Here is a 22,372-nt window from a genome sequence, read left to right as displayed (position 1 = left end):
TTTGAATAATCAATATTGTATCTTTTTAAGTCAAATTTTGATTTAACGACTCAATGGTTTTAAGCCTGGGTCTATTCTGTATGGAAGCCCAAACTGTTCTTAATTAAATAAATAAATACAACATTATTTAATCAAGCAACACTCCAATAAAAGTCTTTTCAATAAATAATTGACCATTTTATTATGAAATATATTTCATTAAAATTTAAATGGACCATTTTATTATGAAATACGTGTCATTTTTACTTTAAAACATAATTTTTATGTTAAAAACATTTCATAATAAAAAATATATATCCTAAATTTTTTTTTTTTCATGTTGGATATTATTATAATCATGTGGGGTTTTTTTGTAGAAACTTTTATTTCAAAATTACTGTTTTCCAAAGTGTCCTTTTTATTTCACAATGCTGTTTTTCAGAACGACGTATTTATTTCATGATGAGCTTTTTCCGAATAATAACTCTGTCTGTCAATCACTGAAAGTGGGTGGGATCTAAACGTTCATTGGCTGATCCTCTGACATCGACTTGTATGCCTAGACTCCTGCTCTACTGTGTGTCGCACCGTACCCAGACAGTAACGCAGACAATCACCAAGATGACATATTTCGGTGACATCCGTGTAGCTTTGCTGAGCTTAGCGGATCAAATAGAAACAGGTGATCTGTCAGCAGACGCTATTTTGAGACGTTTGGACGACATTTTTGAAATGATCGGTTTGGTACACGCGGCAGAAGAGCACGCTAACATCCACGACTCTATTTACGACGCTGAAGTTGGCTTCACACCGCCATGTGTGCGGGAACGCACGCGGCGGGGTGGGAGTGCGCTGAGCTCAATCTGGCAATCGGCGGTGTGTGTGTGTGGGGGGGGGTCTGGACATAAGCGAGCACGCGGCCGGGTATGCCCTAAATGCGCTGGGGTTCGGAGCGGACAGAGGATGAGAGAAAGACTGAGAGACGACGCTGAAGTTGGCTTCCGAATTACAGCTTCCGATTCGCGAGAGCGTTCTTTAATCCTGGTTTGAACTGTCTAGGTACAGTAGTTTTCGAACAGGACCTGTTTTTAGGTGGTCTGAGTTCGAAAAATACAGTGGAACGCTCTCGCGAATCGGAAGCTGTGAATCGGAAGCCAACTTCAGCGTCGTAAATAGAGTCGTGGATGTTAGCGTGCTCTTCTGCCGCGTGTACCAAACCGATCATTTCAAAAATGTCGGCCAAACATCTCAGAATAGCGTCTGCTGACAGATCGCCTGTTTCTATTTGATCCGCTAAGCTCAGCAAAGCCACACGGATGTCACCAAAATTGTCTGCTTTACTGTCTGGGTACGGTGCCTCACACAATAGAGCAGGAGTCTAGGCATACAAGTCGATTTCAGAGGATCAGCCAATGAACGTTTAGATCCCACCCACTTTCAGTGATTGACAGACAGAGTTATTATTCGGAAAAAGCTCATCATGAAATAAATACGTCGTTCTGAAAAACAGCATTGTGAAATAAAAAGGACACTTTGGAAAACAGTAATTTTGAAATAAAAGCTTCTACAAAAAAAACCCCACATGATTATAATAATATCCAACATGAAAAAAAAAATTATTATGATATATATATTTTTATTATGAAATGTTTTTAACATAAAAATTATGTTTTAAAGTAAAAATGACACGTATTTCATAATAAAATAGTCTGTTTAAATTTTAATGAAATGTATTTCATAATAAAATGGTCAATTATTTATTGAAAAGATTTTTATTGGAGTGTTGCTTGATTAAATAATGATGTATTTATTTATTTAATTAAGAACAGTTTGGGCTTCCATAATTCTGTAGCTAAATTTTAGTTTTAAGTAAATTTCCTTATTTGAATGTTCTCTTTGTGAAACAGATGATGGACACCATGTGTGTAAAAGTCCAAGATCACCTGAACTCTCTGAGGTTCACCGAGACCAACTCTGTTCAGGAGGACATGAAGGTGGCTTTGAACCTCATGAAGGACGCCAGGAACTCCAAAACTGTAAGAATAATATGTGTAGGAGCCAAATGGTGCACATAAATACTGTTCGTCCTGTAGGTGTCACTATTATGCGATCTGTAATGAAATCAGAGGTGTGTTGGTCTGAAGGAGCAAATGGTTTCTGACCTCGAAGTAAAAGTGTATAAATAAATATTCTCTTGTTTAGTGCTGCCACAAACGATTATTTTAATAGTTGATTAATCACAGATTATTTTTCCTGATTAGTCGACTAATCGGGACATGTAAACTGGATGTAAAACACACATCTTAACCATCTTAAGCTTTAAACTAACTAAATACTAGATAGGCTGTATAGTATTACCAGTGATAATGCTAGTGTGAATGCTGTAAGCTGAATTTGGTCGCTGAAAAGGCTAATTATGATAGCTGAAGATGCTGAAATTGATAGCTAAAACACAAAAGTTGATAGCTGAAATCACTGAAGCTGATAGCCAGCTAAAATATTAGATAAATGCCAAATTAGCCTTAAAAAAGCCTTAGTTAGCCAAAAAAGCTAGCATGCAGCTGAAATATTAGCCAAACTCCAAAATAGCCTAAAAAAACCCAAAAAAGCCTAAATTAGCCAAAATATCTTGCATGCACCTGAAACATTAGCTAAACTCTGAATTATCTTAAAAAACTGAAAAAGTCAAAATGGCTAACATTCAGCTGAAATGGCTAAACTCCAAATTAGCCTACAAAGCAAAACAAAAAAAATCCTAAATTAGCCAAATTAGCTAGCATGCAGCTGAAATTTTAGCTAAACTCCAAAATAGCCTAAAAAAATAAAAAAAAAGTCTAAATTAGCCAAAATAGCTAGCATGTAGCGCATGTAACGCTGCGTTCACACCAAACTCTATTCACACATAAAAACTCGCGTCCACCGCCTCTTTTGACGCAGGTCAAATTGGATGCTCAATGTTTGTCCAAAAGTGTTTTCATAAACTAAAATATAAAATAAAATATCAATCAGACAACAGTTCTTCTTCTGGCACTGTCAGTAGCAAATACACACATACAGTGCCCTCTAGTGGTTGTGTAGCACAAAGAACTGCTAAAGAACAACCAGTTGTGGGAAAATAAGGAATATATGAGCCCATTTATTTTTAAAAATTACAAAAAAATCCCAAATAAGTCGCTAATGAGTGTTAGTTGCACCCTTTGCTAAACTATGAAAAAATGCGACTTATATTTGTTTTGGGTTTTTTTTTAATAAAAATTAGTCTCAATTTTTTTTCTTCTACTCTGATCTGCTACTTATTAATAAATATTCTTTTTTGTAGCTTCTGCGCAACTTGTACCACTTAGGAGGATCTAAAGGTACATGTGTTGGAGCCATTCAGGAGAAACTGGAGTCGATGGCTGGAGAAATGGCCCGAGTGATGGACGAGCAGCTTCAGGTGCTGATCCGACCTCCAGCCGTCACAGTGAAATACCGCTTTCTTCAAAGATCTGAACCTCTTCTGTGACTCGTGCACCTCAGATGATGCTGGTGTCCATGGTGGACTCTGCAGAAGGCCTGTGTCCTCATGTGATGAAGAGAAGCAGCCTTCGTCAGGAGCTGCTGAAGGCCGGCACCGGGAGGGTGACCATCCCCCGCAGCTTCATCACCACCACGCTGGTGGAGCAGTCGGGGGTCGACATCATAAATAAGATCAGGTCTGTGTGGCTTCAGATTGTGGATAATTTAGCCAACCACAATCAAGAAATTGTTGGCACAGTTTTTAGAAAATGCTGAGAGCCACAATATATTGATTATATGAAATGAGCATACAGGTTGGTGGCTTTACTGACTTTGAACACGCTTGCTTTAGCTATACGTTCTCACTCTCATCTCGTCATATAAGGACATATGGTTTGTGTCATCTTTTGACATTTTGGGTGTCCCCAGCTCATCATTTTTTGACGTGGTGGCTGTTCCCATTAAATTAGGGGTCTCCAACCCTCAAGACACGATAACGGATTCACAACCGGTTTAGGGTTATGCCTTGCCTGGTTTCCACTGAGCAGTCCGGACCGGTCTGCTCCTGGCCAGTTTAGAATGGTCTGGCCAATTCCAATGAGCGTTTCCATTGCTTGATGAACCATCAAGATGCATGCGTGGTGTAGACAGATAACGTAGCTGTGGTTCATAACGTTGCGGATTCAGCGTGATTCTAATCCCTAACCTTTGAACAAGGGGGGAACACTGAATGCAAGAAGATTGCGGGAGGCGAAGAGAATACAGCCGAAAAGAGGAAAAAACTTGGCTTAGATCTTGAGTCGGGAAAAGCACTGGTCGGACGCTTGCTGTCATTGTAATACCTTTGCGCCAATCAGTGGATTTCATCATAACTGGTCCATTCCATTTTTCAATAGACCTTCACCCAACGGGGTGAATGGTAGGAATCAGTCCGGTCTAATGGGTCCATTTTATAACGGAGATGCTCAAAATACTTTACCGGTCTGGTTCAAACGAGGCATTAGGGTGCTGGTACCGGGTTAGGGTACCGGTCCGTGTCCTGAGGGTTGGGGTCACCTGATAAAAGTATGCATTTTTTCCCTGTTTGTGGCCCAAGCGGCCTTCAGGCTGGTACCAGTTCGCGGCCCAGAAGTTTGGGACCCCTGATTTAATGGGAACAGCCAACTAAAAAACGACGAGTTGGGGACACCCTAAAGTGGCGCGGAGGGGGTCCGAACCATCCGTCTATATATGACGAGTTGGGAGAGAGAACACGTTGGCTTTAGAGTCTGTGGGTTCACATAAGGTTTCATATTCTGTCTTATCACTTTCTGTTAATGGTTTTCTGTGGGAGCAGTGAAGTCAAACTGGGCATGGCGTCATTTCTGTCTGACCGCATCGTCGATGAGATCCTGGACTCTCTTTCCACCTCGCAGCATACTCTGGTCAGTAACTCCTCTAGTTCCTTTCCGTTCCTCCCTGTTCCTCGCACCCTGAAAATTCTCCCTGTTTTTTCAGGCTGACCATCTGATTAGGAAGGACCAACCTCTGCTGCATCATGACCCTCAGACGGAGACGGAAGTCCTGGACGAGAGGGTTCTGCATTCAGAAAACCACGATCAGAAACACGGGGTGGAGGATTTAGACTCCTGCATGGTAGGGGGCACAAAAATGAAAAAAAGAAAAACATTTAAAATGTGATATTCCCTGAGGCCTTTTAATCTTTTTTATCGTTCAATAGATGACTCCCAAATCCAAGAGGAAGAGTATTCTGGTCAGAATGCTCCGCCCCATTTCTGTGGCATTCGGTGAGTGACTCAAACAATCATTTCCAAATATTTAATATCTCTTGTACCTTATTGCAGAAAAAAAAGTCACCAAACCTCCTTTTAGTTAGAATAACACAATATTGGTTTTGTTTATTTCTGTCTGATTCCATGCGTTTTTCATGGAACCACAAACATGTATTTATAGAAGACAAGCAGCGGTAACGCACAGGAACTGCCTATTATCCAAATCTCTACAATCTGCTGTAGACAAATTACACATCCATGCAAGGGAGGCACAGCTGACCCAAAATGTGCTAAAGAGTTGAGTTCACATCTGCAGCTTCCTGTTCAGTTTGCTAATGTGGACATCAAAGCTATTACAGATCCACTCCAATGAAGATTATGCTTTTAACATGATCTTCTAACGTTTTTCTCATGATTGACATATATATATAAGAATTTATCTCCATCTGGAAATAAATTTGGTTGGAACATGACAAATCAGTTTTTTTCTTTCCCCAACAGAGATGGAGTTCGACCTGGACAAAGCTCTGGAGGAGGTTCCCATCCACGTGGAGGACCCTCCTCCCCCTCCCACGCCTTCGCAGGCGTCCGACAGAATGTCGGCCTACGGCGGAGAACTCCCCCCTCCTCCCACTTCACCCGACGCCGGCTTGATCGATCTGCCGCCCGTGGAGCTCAGGACGCTCGAGAACTGCACCAAGAACCGGCCGAAACCCAAGAGGAGGATGAAACCGAGCAGACCGCATGTAAGCGTCAGTCAGGAAACAGCATTTTATGGATTATTTTGGTTTGAAAGTGCTTAGAATTGTTCTGAATCACTGACCTAAATTTGTTTATATATATATATATATATATATATATATATATATATATATATATATATATATATATATATAATTAATTTCCCCGCTTTATGGCGCTGTATAGCGGGAAAGTATCGCTGCACTGGAGGCAGAGCAGAACGGCATGATGGGAAAACTGGATGAAGGCCTGGATGACTTTTTCTCCAAGAAAGTCATCAGGCTGAGCGTGAGGTGGGTGCATCCTTCAGATACTACCAAGTATTTCCTCTAAAACATTTATTTATACTGTAGCATCACTATTTCAAAGTAGATTAATTTTAATAATAATCCTTTTTTATTTTTTAGGATGCCTTCCATAAAAAGCTCTCCACCTCAGGAGAATATGGATAAGAAACGGGAATCCAGGATGAGCGGAATCTTTAACCTCATCAAATCTCGCAGCTCAAAGAGCAGCAGCGCCGCCACGTCCCCTCTTACCTCCTCCACCTCACCCATTCCCTCTGTCACCCCAGTGGTGGAGGAGACCCTCGCAAGGTCCCCAACTCCACCTGGGAAGTCCCCCGCAGCCGCGGCCGAGCCTCAACCGGAGCTTCGCAAAAACCGGACGCAATCCCCGAACCACAGAGACGGCGAGAAGGAGAGCGGACCGACCGCTGATGTCATCGAGGAAAAAAAGGAACCCCCCCACACTCACAGACATGTCGGGGTTCCAGTGATGGGGAAGGACCTGCTGGCTGAGATGAAGGCCCGACAGGAGAAGAGGCAAGAGAAGCATTCTGAAAAGAAGGTGGGCGGAGCTTCTGGTTCACTTATGTCTAGGCTTCAGTATTTGGTCCAATCAGAATTCTTCCCTTCTCCCTAGCCCTTCATTTAGCCCTCCAAACGGAGAGTTATGATAAAATACTGTCTCGGTCCTTACTTTTGTTCGATGACGTTTAGCTTCCAACGCTCGAATAAACATAACAACAGCGGTTTATAACTTTAAAGGTCATGCTGCAACAAAAAGTCATTACTTACATTTACAAATGTAAGAAAAGATCTCCTAAGATCTAGTCCGGTTTATCCTCGTGACAGCAAACTTTGTATCCCTCCGCTTGGAAGGTCGGATCTAAAAAATTTAAATTAAATGAATACATTTCCGATATACAATATGACAAACATGTTTTCATTCATATCCAGAGATCTTGTTTTAAACTCTCTTAACCCTTTATTTTTTATTTATCCTCCATTTTTTTTAACTAACCGGCAGTTTTTGGTCCCATTTCCAAACCTTTTCATTGGGTCCCAACTTAATCTACAAAACTTTAAACAAAAAAAAGAAAAAAACCTGAAAGATGAGTTCTGGAGGTTGCATTTCATGCACCTCTCTATAGATAAATACCAAAAATGATTGCATAAAAATTTAGTATACTTTTCACCTGTAAGTTCTTCGCATTTATTTGTATTTTTTTTATTAATAACTTGTGTTTTTCAGCTTGAGTCTGGATCTGAACCAGAGAAGTCCAACAAAAGTGAGTTTACTTTGCTTCTCATCAATTTATGGATTTTTTTTACAATAAATGACAGTTTTCTCAGTTAAAATCTGTCAGTTTTTGTTTTTCTTAAATTATACTCTTTAATTATTTATTTATGAAGGAAAAGTGTTAACAATGAGTGGCGGCTTAATTACATGCAAGAGTTTTATCAGTTTGATTTAATAGTTGTTGCAGTAAATCTGTTTTATTTTTATTTATTTTTTAATAAATCTAATTTTGGATTGCTTATATGTTTTTAATGAAATTTGTGTCATAATTTTAAATAAAATAAAGATGAAAAAACTTAAACTTGAGTAAAGTTAGTATTTGTGGCTGTGATTTGGCTTTTTTTTTTTTAACATTTTTTACATTTTTTCCGTGCAAATATTATTCCAGTTGTCACTTCCTGTCCTCTTTTGGTCAGATTTACTCACTAAGTTTCCTTTTATGGCTTCTAAACGGTTTTTACACAGTCAAAATAGAAGTTCCAGACGCAGAACCAGAACCAGTTCCTAGATCCAAACCTCTGAGCTCCAGCTCCAAATCACCACAAACCTCCAAACCCCCGCTGGTATCCCGCACATCTGGACTCTTAAGCCCAGTTCACCCCAAACCGAGCAGCACTGCTGTTTTGGGTAAGAAATACCCCACTTTCCTCGTGTTTGGGATGTTAGAAAATTGACAACTTCCTGTGTCACAGAAGACGCCGTGGAACATCAAGCAGGCGTCTCGTCTCCGAAAGCACCACTTCCTGCCCCCCGCCTGAAGAGGACGCAGTCGGAGCAAGACAGAGAGGGCAGCGGGAGCCCCACTGGACCTCCATCTCCACCCGATGGTAAAAGTCTTCAGAAAAACATCTTTATCTAATGAGAATGACGAAGTAAAAACCCTTTTCTGAGGCATCTTTGTGCTGGGATGACTAAAAAAATTACACCCAATTAGACAGGTGAGCAGATGTTTAATGAAGGCCTTCAGGGCCGAACTCGACGCCTCCACGCGTCACGCTCGGCTCGTCTGACGCCAGGTTCTTGAAATGGGAGCAGATGCGTTTCAGCTCTAGCATCCAGTTCCTGGATGTGTCCAAATGACCGTGTGTCTCTGTGTGACCGCCTCGTGGTAATTAACATCCTCGGGGTCGCTCCTCTGTAATCAGAAGGGCTCGCGGTCCTTTTAATTGTTGTGCAAAAAGATGTGATTTTGAAATCAAACAGACAAGAGGAGAGGGGGGGGGGGGTTACTCTGTTCAGCAAGTGTTTTTAACACTTCTGTTGTAGAATCAGTGGTTTTTGTTTTAGAATTTAAAATGATCCTTTGATTTTTAGTTTTTGCAAATTTTGGTCAAAAACTACGGTTCCCTGAGCATCACATTGAAAAAAAATTGAACTTTTCTCCTTAAATCAGGATTTTGTGTGCACAAATTGCCAAAATTTCACATTTTATGAACATTTTGTGCAGACAAGTTAGCATTTTTGTGTGTGCTAATTACTATTTTTGTGGCCAAAAAATGTTCTTTTACTATCATTGTGTTTGTACAAGTAACATTTTTTTGAAAAATTTAGCATTTCGTGCAAAAAAATATTATCTTAGGTGCACAAACTGCTATTTTGTGGCCAAAAATTAAAATTTGATTAGCATTTTGTCTGCATAAGTTAGCATTTTGTGTTAAAAAATTAGCATTTTGTGCACATAAGTTAGCATTTTGTGGTCGCTAGTTAGTATTTTGTGTGCACAAATTGCTAGTTTGTTCCCCCAAATTTTATTTTCTTAGAATCTTGTTGCAAAAATTTGCATTTTGTGCAAAAAATTCAAATTTAAATTCAGAAATTGCTAGTTTATAGCCAAAAATTGAAATTCCCAGCATTTTGTGTACTCTTGTTAGCATTGTGTGTTCAAAAATTGGCACTACATGCACGCAAGTTAGCATGTTGTGTGCAAAAAATTGCCTTTTTTGCAAAAGAAAATTTTAATTTTGTGTGCACAGATTGCTATTTTGTCCCATAAAGTTTTATTTTTCAAGAATTTTGTGTGCACAGATTAGAATTTTGCATTTTGTGCAAAAAAAATCTATTTGTGTGCACAAATTGCTAAAATGTGTTCAAAAATGTATAACTTTATTTATTGATTTGCCTTTATTTAACCAGGGAAGTCCCGTTGAGATAAAAAAATCTCTTTTTCAAAGGAGCCCTGGGGGGTCAGATACACATACACACCAGAAAACAATCAACAATAAATTATAAATAAAATAATAATAATAAATAAAATTGAATTTCTATTAGCATTTTGTGCACACAAATTCCTAACTTTTGCACACAAAATAACAAAATAGCAATCTGTGCACACAAAATGATCATTTGTAGGAATTTGTTTTTGTCATGTTCAGAGCTCCATAGTTTTGCTAACTTGTGCACGCAAAATGCTAATTAAATGCAAATTATTGGCCACAAAATAGCAATTTATGCAATAAAAAAGTTTATTTTTGTGCATATACGATGCTGTGGGATTATTTTATTATTTATTTTTTTTATGTCTTGTCCAGGGCTCAGTAGTTTTTGCTAACTTCTGTAGACTGTACACACAAAATGTGAAGAAAAATTCTAATTTTGATCACAAAATACTTAATATTAATTTGAGGGAACATTTATTTTTTTGTCCAGAGCTCCATGAAAACCAAAAAAATGGTCATTTAGAAGCAGAAGCTGCAGACGATTTGATTGAGAACTTTTTGATGACTAACATCTCAAGAGTTTTTGTTCCTTCTACCGTTGATTCTGCAGCTGATGGAGACTCAGAGCAGAAAACTGCAGGTACTGAGTCCAGCGGCGGCAGACAGTGGTCCTCTCTGAAGAGTTCATCCAGTCTTCCACCTCCCCCGGACGACGAACGCGAGCGCACAAAGTCCCTGCCTTCATACCCTTTAAACACACACGGTACGTCGTTTTTTAGTGTCTATGCTAAAGTACCAAAAAGAAAATTTCCATCTCATTGTTATTTATCTTTTTGTTTCAGTGAGAACTTTGTCTCAGGCGGACTCCGACTCCGCTGATGCAGAGGTTTCCGCTTCGCCCGCCGACCTCAGTAAATCAGAAGACGACTCAGGTGACGAGTCTCCTCAGAGCTGAACCCTGCTCGACTGCGCCCCCTGGAGCCGTCCTGCCAAACTGAACCCAGAACGTCTCGTTTGGGCGTCTGTCACAGCTCAGACGGAATCAAAAACACAGAAGCGTTTTCAGGCGGTCGACAGTTGTCCAAATGCAAAAAGCTCATGTAGTCCGAAGCACTGAGGGAATCAGGGTCACTGTGAGCGCTTCCTTCTCTTTTGGTCTGAGAAAGATTTCCTGGTGTGTATTTGTAGCTGTCACATCTTGCAGATTATCCTTTATTTTTTGTTTTAAATAAATTGTTAAAAATATATATATATTTTCAACAGTAAAACAGATCAAATCAGCTTTGACTAATTTAACAGATGAATATAATTATGTGTTAATCATTTGGTTTATCAAAAACCCAATTTTATCAAAGCTCATACTGCTCTCCTTTTACTTTTCTTTTGATCTTTACATCACAATATTTTATCATAAATCAGTCCTTTGCTTTTTTTTTCTTAAAATATAATTTTGTTTGAAATAATTATGATAGAAAATATCTTAAATAAGTTTCAGTACCATTTCTGCTCACAAGTTCATCCCACAAATAGAAAAATTAGATCACTTTAGTTCAAATGAAAATGTATATTTTCTATTTTGTGTGTTTAACATGCAAATCAATGAGAACACTGTTGCCACTTTCTCACCTGAAACATGCTGTTGGTGAACATGCTGGTGTATATGAATGTAAATATGAGCTTGTTTTTTTATAAATCAAAAGGGGTTTTATAAGATAAATGCAGTAATATAGTTGATTTTATGTTATAAATGTAGGATGTTGATGCTTTATTTAGCAAATTCTGTCTGTAAATGTGCATTAGTTTGCATTGGTGAAGGGCTTTTTTATTTTATTAACTGGGAGAATGTAAAATCTATTTTAATGACGCATAGAGCTGCAGATATTTCTGTTTTTGTAAGTTTATGCTGATGAACACATTAAATAAAAATCCTTCTCTGTGTTCCCACTGCTGTCTCCTCCCTCCCTTTATAAAGAAGAGGATGCTCCAGTTCGCTCATTTCACGCCGTTCCTGAGGAAGAGTCGGGGGGAATTTGGCTGCAAGGATTTGGATTTGATTTTAGCCGAAACATCTTGTTGTGTTTTCTTTTCTTTTTTTTTTATTGATTATTTGCTTGTTTTGGACATGGATGGAGTTCTGGACAAACTGGACGCTGCAGGTTTCTTGCAAATTTGGCAATACTTTGATAAAGATGGTAGGAAGAAAATATATTTTTTCCAATAATTTTAATAGTATTTTGTGATGCAAATCTTTATTTTAAATTAAAATTTTAAATATTGACGGTTACGGTCTTCGATTTCTACAAATGCTTAAATTTTAGACACATTTACATAAAGTTATTTCTTATATTTTAGGATTTTTTTTTACTTCATTCAACTTATACTAACACAAAATCTGTGGAATTCATTAGGAAAATAAACTAAATCACTAATTTTACCTTGTAGTATTGATGATAAAGATTTTTTTTGGAAATTCTTGTGAAAAGATGAGAAAAAACAACAATGAGAACAACAATGTGAAGCATTTACGTCTGGAAAAGATTTACAAAATCTTTCAAATTCACCAAAATAAAAGTTTTTTTTTCTTCTTCAAATAGATTAACATTCCTTTTAATTAATAATTCTGTTACATTTATATATAAAAAAATACATTTAACAATGAACAATGTGGGCTTTCTTTTTCAGCATTTTTAAGGATTTTATTGATGCTTAAAACAGAAAATAAAATCTTTAACAGACCTCATCAACTCTGGACAAAATATTTACTTAATTGACGTTGGTGTATTGTATATGTGCTGTAATATATAAAATACATCCCGGGTTAGACAAAGTTGCACAGATAAAATATAACAAGCGTTTTAAGCCCATTTATTTTAAGTATTGTCAGTATTTACTCTTTTTGACTTCCTTATATTTTTACTTCTTGCTTTTTTTTCCAGCAATTATTTATTTCCCTTTAGATAAGATGCATTTTTTACAGATGTATTCCTAATTATTAGAATTCCTTTTTACTTAACCAGACATGATATATTATTTTTTCATAATATGTTTCACACAAGTGTATTTATTTAACCCTTTTTTAATCCGTAAGTATCCGGTTTTGTTGTTTGTTTTGCTTAGCTTTAACTCTTTTATTATTCCAAATATTTTCTTTGGAAATAAATATTTTCTTCAAAAATATCATTGTTTATAATGAACTAATACAAAATTGATTTTCAATATAATAGCATTTTTTTTTATAAAGATTCTCTCTTTTTTTGTATTTCAACTTAATACTGATTTTAAAAAAAATCCAAAGTTTAATTTTTCTCCAGTTGTATTTAATTATTTTTTATGCTAATCTCTATGTTTTGCCCTAATTAAAAATTAGTTTTTTTTATTTATTAAAAAAAAGCCTGATTATTTATTTATTCATTTTATAACAATCTGTCTTGAAAATGTCTTAATAAAGTTAAAACATTTGTTATTTTATTCATTTTAAAGAAACTGTAAACTATTTTTTATTACTATTATTCATTTTTTTTCTTAAAAAACATTTTTTTAACATTATGTGTGTTTTAGATAACGGTTACATTGAGCGAAAGGAGCTGGACGCCTTATTCAAACACCTGCTGCTCAGTCTCGGCATGAAGGTAAAAAAAACCAAAATACTGATAGTAATAGTTCTTAAAAAAATAAAGAAAGTAAATTATAAATCTATCTTAAATACCTCATTTATTGACAAATCTTCTCTGGTTTACTTGTTATTTCCCATGTCATTATAAGCTAATAGTGTGGCATCAACTAAAGGACCAATAATACGAATAAAGAATAATAATGTTTTGACGTTGTTTTCAGAAGGAGGAGGTGACTGAAGATTTAATCCAAGATCTGAGAAAAAGATGTGCGTTTGCTCATCACACCTCAGCAGACGGACGTCTCCTCATTCAAGAGGTATGACTGCATCCTCCTGAACTTTATATGAAAGTTTTCATGATTTACCAGCAAAAAACAATCATGGATTTCATGATTGTTGTAAACTTTGATTTATTGTAGTTTTAAATCTAAATGCATGACAATCCCTACACATTATTGTTGTAAAATTTGCATTTTTAATTAAAAAAAATGTAAAAGTCACCTCTTGTTTTTGTTTTTAAATTTTGTGTCATCCCAGCTGGCCACGGTGATGCTCCCTGAGGAGGAAAACTTCCTGCTTTTATTTCGCCGAGAAACGCCGCTGGACAACAGTGTGGAGTTCATGAAGGTGAAGCTTAAATCTAAAAATCCACAGCAGCAATACAGACAAAAGTGATCAATGATCAGCCAGTCTTTATGTTGGATTTTATTTATTTTTTATTTATTTATTGTCCTGCAAAGGGCCATTTAGGGATTTTTGTTCTTTTTTATATGAAGTGCCGTTTGTAAATCTGCAAAGTAAAATTTTAACATCAATATTCTTGAATATTTAACATGTTTTAGGAGAAAAAAAATAACAGGTCTTATTTTTCAAATGCATATTTTCACTTTTTAAATCATGTATTTATAAATGTTACATTTATTAACTAATTAAATATTAAGCTAACTATTTTATTTATAATTAAACATAAATATATTAATATAAAAGATGAAAATATGGATTTAAAAAATGAAACCAGTTATTTTTTTCCCCTAAAACATGTTAAATATCTAAAAATATTGATGTTAAAATTTTACTTGGCAGATTTACAAACGGCACCTCATATTTTTATTTTATGTTTTGAGTTTCAGTGGTTCAAATCATTTGTTTGTAGCCTATAAAACGTGTTTTTTTTATTTTTTACTAATCAAATTTTTCAACATATTCTTTTTAAATTCTGTTTTTTTTCTTTTAGATCTGGAGAAAATATGATGAGGACAGCAGCGGTTACATCTCAGCCAATGAGCTTCAGGTTATTCTTTGATTTTCTTTTAATATTTTTTGTTTTCTGCTTTATTGAAGTTCTTCTACTTCCTCCTGTTTAGGGTTTTCTGCAGGATCTTTTTCTCCAGCACAGGAAGTCCATCACACCCAACAAACTAGAGGAGTACAGCGAAACCATGGTAACGGCCGATGGAGGAGCTCCGCTCTCAGGTTGTTTTCACTCATGACTTTAGTCTTTCTTCTTCTAGATGAAGATGTTTGACAAAAAACAGAATGGAAGGCTGGATTTGAATGACCTCGCCAGGTAACACATTTACTTACAAAATCACTTACAAACTTATAAATAAATTTATCACGGAGTCAGCTACAGAGCAGGAAAGGAGGTTGAATTTTTTTAAGTAATTCTTTTTATTTAGCTTCTATTGGAACATAACTGCTCTAGTCCTGATCTTTTTAATATTAAATTTGTCTCTTTTAATTTCAACTGAAACCTGAATATTTTGTCTAAAAATTCCAATTTATTCCATTTATTCTACTAATTCAAGTTGATTCCTGTGAGTTTTTTATTTGAAAATATAAAACACATTTCCCTTTAATCATGCTTTTTTTAAACAGAATTTTGTCCATGAAAGAAAACTTCCTGTTAAAGTTTAAGATGGATGTAAGTGTGACAAAAATCACTTTTTTTAAATGTCAAAAAATATTGACTGATGTTTTTATATATTTGGTTGATTTGAAACTTTATTTTAAATGTTTGTCAAACGAAAATTTACTACTTTTTACTGCATTCTCAGGCGTGCAGCCGGGAAGACCGAAAGAGAGACTTTGAGAAAATATTTGCTCACTACGATGTTGTAAGTTCTCATTTTTTTGTTTCTTTTGTCATGAACATGTTTAAAAACTCAATTTAAAAACAGACCAAATGAACATTTGTATTGATTATTTCCCACTAGAAGTAGATTTCATGATATTTTATTTGCTAAATTGAGATAAATAATTCCCCCAAATGGTTGATTTACTTTACTTTGAATACTTGTCTCAATAAAAAGCTTTAATGAATCATGTTTATGTCTGTTTAGAGTAAGACCGGTGCTCTGGAAGGCCCTGAAGTGGACGGATTGGTCAAAGATATGATGGAGCTCGTAAAGGTAGACACATTTTAACATTCTCTAAAAATGTTAGGTTAAAAACATAAAAATATCTATTTATTTTTTAATACAAAACAAAACAAAAATACAAAGGAGGACAATTTAATCATGACACTTGAGACAACATTCTTACTAAAGCATCTACCTTCTACATTTTTATAGATATAAAGGTGCAGGCAGACCCTGGGGGGTCTTTAGATAGAAACCCTCCCATTTAAGTTCCCTTTTTATTAATAGAGAGGTTAATTAAAAATTTAAATAAAGCTAATTTGACCCAATTCTGCCAAACAAAACTACATATATTTTGAAAACTGAATTTCCACCCTAAACCATAACTACTAAAAACATATAAAGTGCAGGACTATCTAGTACTAGCTTTTTTTTTTTTAACTGACAATACGACATCACAGATTTAACTAAGTGAAAATCTAAACAGTACAAGCATTTGACGATGATTATTTACGTTCTGAAGGGTAAAACTAACCTGTCTCACGACGTTCTGAAGATGTTGTGAGGTTACACCTGCTAACATCTGCGTTTTTTCGAGGAAAAAAGTGACCAAAAAACTTGATCGAATTAGACTTATAAGACTTATGGTCACTTACAAAAGAGATAAAAATTCAATCAGCTTTTAGAACTTTTTTCTTGCTACTTTTGTGGTTTAGGTCACTTTTTCACAAAAAGCGGACTATATGATCCATGATCCATGATCCATATTGTACAAATACATTTTACCTGGTAAAACATTGCGATTAATCATGATTAATCCCAACACAAAAGTGCGATTAATCCGATTTTTTTGTAATTGAATGACAGCATTTATTACAAATAAATGTTCTAAATATAGAGTTTCGTGTGTGATTATTCGCAGAAAATAAGTGGTCGGCAAATACTGAAACAAAAACAAAAATTAAAGCGATTAAATGCAATTAATTTTTTCCAGTTTGCGATTAATTAGTTAATTTTTTTTAATCGATTCCTGGCCCTAATAAAAGTATAAAAAGTTTTGAGTTAGTATAGGAAAATATTAAATATTTTATTTATTTTTATTTATTTACTGCAACAAATTGTTAAAACGCAGTGCATTGTGGTCCAAAATCTGGTGAACATGGATTCTAAGGAAATTTCCAGTTGACTCGATTTTAAAATTGTAGATTTAGACAGCAGCAGAAAATGACAAATGCACTATATAGTGAGTAGTGAAGGAATTCAGGGATAGCCTTAGTTAGACACAAATGAAAGTCTCACTTTTGGAGAACAAAAATCAAGTTTTTATTAATATAAAACTAAATTCCGGAAGTCATTGTCCCAAAGGGCTAAAGTGTGGCATGTCAAATGAAAATACATTTGATCATTTAGTTTTGGTAATAGAGGTGTTGCATTGCTGTGGGTGAAAAGTTACTTAGAAAATCATCAGCAGTATGTGAAAAATGCAGGATATTTATCAAAACACAAAATATACATTGTGGTATTCCACAAGGCTCAGTACTGGGACCAAATGTGTTTTTATTTTATGCATAAATGATCTGTGTGATGTGTCTAAAATATTGCACTTTGCTCTGTTTGCAGACGACACCAATTTTTTCTTTAGTTCTGAGAAAAACTTGGATACTTTAGTTTTTACTATTGAGTGAGAAATTATTTTACTTCAGAAATGGTTCAATGGAAACAAAATCAATTTAAACTAAACAAAGTTGTTCAGTAAAAAAAAAATCTACTTCAAATATTAAATTGAAGTGGAATGATGTTAATATAGAAAGAGTTCATTACTTTAGATTTTTGGGGATTGTTGTTGATGAAAATTTGAAATGGAAACAATTTTCAACTAAGTTAAATATGTGTATATATATATATATATATATATTTCTGAAGTCAAGAATACTCAAATTTAAAGATTTATTTTCTCTACAGACACGTCATGTAAGGCCAAAAATGTTATGTTGCCTTGTAGATTATTAAATCTTTTTGTTATAAATGAAGGAAATAGCCGAATAAATTACGATTTTAAAGTACCTAAAGTAAAAACTACACTTAAACAAATGAGAATTTCCTTTGCTGGTGTCAAAGAATTGAATTTGTTGGATAATGACCTGAAAAAGTGTTTAAGTATTGTTTTTTTTTTAAGTTTAAATGTAAAAACTAAATGATTGATTTGTATGCAGTATGATGTAAATATAGTGCTCCAGATTGTATTATTGTTAAAAATATGGATTTTCATTCTTAGTTTGTTTTGTTCTTTAAGTTGATTGAATGGATTGTACTTCTAACTGAAAAAGAACAAATAAATGAATGAATAATTGTAAAAATAACTTGTACTTTTACAGGTTGATTACATAGAGATTGCACAATTTTACTAAAACGAATAATCCCCATTTTTATCACTCTCTATATATAAGGTTCTATGATCCAAACACAGACTAATCCCGCCCCCTCCTCTAAAAAGAAAGAGTTGTAATCATCATTTATTCCCAAAGTCTTTGAGAAAAGCGTGATCAGTCAAGGCTGCAGCCTTCGTGGTTAACTGTTCTTTTGACTCTGGCGTTCTTCATCTCCACCTGCAGCCCAGCATCAGCGGAGCAGAACTGAACAAGTTCAGGAAAGCCCTGATGAGCCACTGCGACATCAACGGAGATGGGAAAATCCAGAAAAACGAGCTGGCTCTCTGCCTCGGCCTCAAATTCAGCTGAAAAGATACCTCTGCATCCGACATCCCAGTCCTGTTGTCCTCCATCAGCGTGTAGCCTTGTGTTTAACAGTGACTCGTTGGTAGATGCTCTCTCTTCAGACAGTTTGGACAGACAATTGGATTTTAGTTTGCATGCTTTATCCAAAGAAATCCATACTTAATAATAAAAAATAAAAAAAACGATGTTGGTTGATAGTGTCATATATGACGTATGTGTGGATTTGACGGGGTTCTGGCATGTGCATGCTATTGACATGTGACTGTTGACTCTGAAACTCCATTTGTGGTTCCCAAAATATCATTTCTCCACCCAAGTATCAATCCAGATTTCTATTGATATTTTTTCCTTATTTTTGAATCATTTTTTTGCTATATTATGGTGTGTGTGTGTGTTTCTGTACAAATAAAGTTTGATTTGTATTTATTTCTATAAAAAAATGACGTTTTTGTATTTGTCATCATCCCCTTGTTTACAAAAGTGCGTGACTCCTGTTGTCTCATTTAAACACTATTCTTTCTGCAAAGTAACATCCAAATTTGAGATTTAAAGAAAATAAAAAATAAATAAATAGAAAACTTGTTTTGTTGTTGTTATTGTCTCACCTCTTCTCAAATACAGTTTTCATTTCAGCTCATTTCTCACGTTTTTGCTTTCATAAAGTCCTTAGTGTGGACCGTCAAAAAAAAAAGACAAATAGACTAAATTAACATTAAGGTGAGTCCTATTTATTTATAGGAGAAAAGATTCAGGATCGATTCAGATGAATTCAACGACTAAAACAATCCAAAAAAGTGTTTTAAAAGGAACGGACCCCCACAATGGAGGAGGTGAAGAGAATCAATCATCAGTTAAATGTTTTTAAAAGTTTTTTCCACTTTGATAAAAACCATGTTTTAAAATTTTCATATATTTTTTTTCTTCATTTTTATTTTTTTTTTCATTTGTATTTTTTTTTCTAAATTATTCAAGCTTTTGGGATCAGAACACATCACATTCACAAACAATGATCATATTATGTTTGTTTTTCTTGAGTGGCGTAATCTGTGCTTTAAAAATGAAATAGTGATCATGGCGTCTGAATTGGGTTAAGTCTGGATGTTCTCAGACTATATGGAAATTAGGAAGTAGTAGTAGTAGTAGTAGTAGTAGTAGGGGCTTCAGACATGTTTTTATCCAACTCAATTATTGATTTATCTAGTTTTATAAAATGTATTAGTTTGTGAATGCCTTTAAATTCACTTAGTATTGTATATATTTGTTATTTTTTTTGTTTTCAAATGTAAAAACTTCAGTAAAGTGTTGCATTGCTGTAAATATGTGTGAAAACTGAAGACTAAAATGTCTAAAAATAAAATAAATAAATATATAAAACGATTTTTGTGCTTTTTTTTGCAGATTTTCAGATTACTAAACCGTTATTTTATTCAACTCATGAACATAATTTATATTCTTGTTTTTTTCTCTTTTTCTTTGTGACTTGGTGAGACCCTTCACAGGTGTCCAGCAGAGATTCTGCTGAACACTCCAAGCTGTTCCCAATTAGTGATTGTTGAGTCAGGGTCTGGTTGCTTTGGTTGACACAACAGTTAAAAAGAACAGACGTGTTTACAACACACATGGTGCTCAAGCTGGTTGTCTCTGGTTTTTTCTGGTTTTGAGGTCCACACAGTTTGTCCCTGGCTGCTGAGTTTTTTTTCCCCCCAAAATAAGAAATGATACCTGTTCTTTGCCTCAGGTAACACAAAAACATCACATTCTTTGCTGATGATTCTGTGATGTCTCTTTATTTGACATGTTCTCTCTTTTGTAGAGCGCTGCTTTTAGCTGCCATTGGTCAACATGCAAAAGGTAGGACTTGAATCTCTTGCATTATTCCATGCTTCAAGTGTTTAACTTTCCTTTTCTTGCAGGATATACAACAAACAAGAATAAAGGCATAACTCCTCAATCGGAGCAGAGCGAGACTGCCCCACGCAGCTTCCCACCTTCATCCTCTGGTTATAGAAGCTACCTCCAGCCTAGAACTTATTTCCCTAGTCCTAAAGTGTCAGAGTGGCGCTCATCACAAAGTCCTGCACAAACCAGTCAGCAAGAACCAAGGGGGTCCCCTGCGAGGCAAGTAGATGGTTATAGTCAGCCAGGAAGTATTTCTAGTCACAGGCCTGCCTCACATCCTTCAAAGCCAGCACAGCAGCCACAGAGTCGTGTCTATCAAGCCAGTACAGTTCCCTGGGACTCGCTGACGCCCCAAAATGAGAAGAAATTTGGGACCAGGATTGTTTCAAGTGGTGCAATAGAGTTTCTCTCTGAGCCCAAGCCGCTCCATAAAGTGCCTCCTGTGACTGGGGAGAGGTTTCCAGGCTCAAATGTGCCACAGAGACATCCAGCTGGGACGTACCCCAATGTCATGCCAACCCAGAAGGAAGAAAGGTCTCCAGCCGGTGTGATTCAAACCAAAGACATAATGTGGAATCTGCCACAGAGTCGAAGTGGACTTCCACAAAGTCGTCCAACTCATTCCAATGCCATGCCATCACAGAGGCCCAGTTCTCAATCTTCTGGTGTCTTGCAGTCTAAAAAGGGGATGTGGAATATTGGTTCACAGAGTCCAGGTGGAGATGCATCAACCTCCAGAAGTGAGAAGTACAAGAAGCCAACCTCAAGGGTGGAAAGTCCTCAATCTTCTGGTAGTTTTCAGCCCATAGAAAATGTATGGAATTTGCCTCAAAGTGGATCTACACCAAGGCGTCAGTCTATGGTGCATACAAACACAATGTCATCCCAGAGGAATGCCGCTTCTCCAACCTCAGTTCTACAAACCAAAGAGATTATGTGGAACATGCCACAGAGTCAAAGTCGTACTACGACGCATTCCAAGCCAGCCCAGAGAAAGCCCAGTTCCCCATCATCCGTCCTACAAACCAAAGAAGGTATGTGGAGTCTGCATGGTTCCAATGCCCCAAATCAAGGCACCAATGCAAGGGGTTTCCGCCCAATGGAACTGGAGCAGGGGCAGTCACATGCTCAATCTCAGCAGCAACAAAGCTTGAGTCGAAAACCAGTTCAGCAGACTTTCTCACAAGTCCCGAATGTCCAAACTAAAGGTCAAATGCAAAGAATGGCAGCTCCTGGTCGTGGGTCGGGTATCACCGGTCATGCAACGGTGTCGTACTCCAATCCCCCAAGAGGACGGAGCTCCCAATCTTCTCCCACGAAGACACTCTCATGGGATCGCAGCGACTTGAACCAAAAGACAAAAGGTGCTTCTGGAATGGCTTCCCTGACATCCCTCTACCAGTTTGATGGGGACAGACCGAAGCTCCTCCCCTCAACAAAGAAAAACAAGGCCTTATCTTAACTGTGAGTAAACTTTCCTACATGCATTTCCCCCTCATGCCTTCAACAGTCGTCTTTAACTTATCTTTGTTTTCCCAGGATCTCGACCCTCTGCCAGTCTTAACCAATAAAGGATTTAAACTGCATTTACAATCTTGTCAGTTTTTATATGGTTCAGTTCATGCAAGCTTGAGCTACAGAATGTTAAAAGCATAATGTGCAGAGATGCATTACAAAAGTTAAAGACCAGGTGTTGACTTCAATTTGTCAAATTGCTAATTGAAAATTATTACAAAGGTTTTAAATCTCTTGAAGTTAAGTCTTGGGACCAAAAAGGAATTTCCTCAATGCAAACTCTTGGACACTTGCAACATTTTATCTTAAACATTCAAAATATTTGATCAGGTTTTTTTTTCTCAGGATTTTAATGTTTGACATTCTAGCTTGGCCTTTATCATTTTGGAAGCAAACATTTAGATTTATTTAAAGTGCCAGTTTAGGTAAAATGATTTAAGATGGACCAACTTGTATTGATCATATAAACATTTTGCTCTAAAATAAGTCTAAGACTGTATAACCTTTAATTTGTAATTAT

General features: G+C 36.1%; 2 protein-coding genes across 3 annotated transcripts in view; both read left to right on the top strand.

Annotated features, from left to right (window-relative positions):
* Positions 1 to 10,715, top strand: part of LOC112162553 (F-actin-uncapping protein LRRC16A) — a 44,115-nt gene extending 33,400 nt beyond the window's left edge. The window contains exons 25-38 of the mRNA XM_024298356.2: positions 1,887 to 2,015; positions 3,299 to 3,415; positions 3,499 to 3,674; positions 4,814 to 4,901; positions 4,975 to 5,112; positions 5,198 to 5,264; positions 5,751 to 5,995; positions 6,177 to 6,283; positions 6,398 to 6,839; positions 7,527 to 7,563; positions 8,040 to 8,201; positions 8,267 to 8,400; positions 10,328 to 10,493; positions 10,573 to 10,715. Of these exons, the coding sequence (XP_024154124.1) occupies positions 1,887 to 2,015; positions 3,299 to 3,415; positions 3,499 to 3,674; positions 4,814 to 4,901; positions 4,975 to 5,112; positions 5,198 to 5,264; positions 5,751 to 5,995; positions 6,177 to 6,283; positions 6,398 to 6,839; positions 7,527 to 7,563; positions 8,040 to 8,201; positions 8,267 to 8,400; positions 10,328 to 10,493; positions 10,573 to 10,685 (2,121 nt within the window). The 3' untranslated portion in view covers positions 10,686 to 10,715. The remainder of the gene's footprint in view (positions 1 to 1,886; positions 2,016 to 3,298; positions 3,416 to 3,498; positions 3,675 to 4,813; positions 4,902 to 4,974; positions 5,113 to 5,197; positions 5,265 to 5,750; positions 5,996 to 6,176; positions 6,284 to 6,397; positions 6,840 to 7,526; positions 7,564 to 8,039; positions 8,202 to 8,266; positions 8,401 to 10,327; positions 10,494 to 10,572) is intronic.
* Positions 10,716 to 11,624: 909 nt separating this feature from the next.
* LOC112162554 (secretagogin) lies at positions 11,625 to 21,923 on the top strand. Of its 2 annotated transcripts, XM_024298361.2 has the most exons (14): positions 11,625 to 11,922; positions 13,289 to 13,359; positions 13,565 to 13,660; positions 13,881 to 13,970; positions 14,578 to 14,634; positions 14,708 to 14,785; positions 14,855 to 14,910; positions 15,222 to 15,267; positions 15,401 to 15,460; positions 15,686 to 15,754; positions 18,316 to 20,176; positions 20,252 to 20,289; positions 20,352 to 21,801; positions 21,877 to 21,923. In XM_024298361.2, the coding sequence occupies exons 1-11, from the start codon at positions 11,631 to 11,633 to the stop codon at positions 18,439 to 18,441; spliced, it is 1,041 nt and encodes a 346-aa protein (XP_024154129.2). In that variant the 5' UTR covers positions 11,625 to 11,630; the 3' UTR covers positions 18,442 to 20,176; positions 20,252 to 20,289; positions 20,352 to 21,801; positions 21,877 to 21,923. The 2 variants fall into 2 exon arrangements, with proteins under 2 accessions (XP_024154129.2, XP_024153950.1); XM_024298182.2 differs by lacking the exons at positions 11,625 to 11,922; positions 13,289 to 13,359; positions 13,565 to 13,660; ... (5 more) ...; positions 15,401 to 15,460; positions 15,686 to 15,754 and having other exon boundaries at positions 20,034 to 20,176.
* Positions 21,924 to 22,372: the final 449 nt, after the last annotated feature.

Source organism: Oryzias melastigma, linkage group LG11 (assembly GCF_002922805.2).
Source record: "Oryzias melastigma strain HK-1 linkage group LG11, ASM292280v2, whole genome shotgun sequence".
Classification (NCBI taxonomy): Eukaryota; Metazoa; Chordata; class Actinopteri; order Beloniformes; family Adrianichthyidae; genus Oryzias; species Oryzias melastigma.
This window is presented reverse-complemented; position numbering and strand designations above follow the sequence as displayed.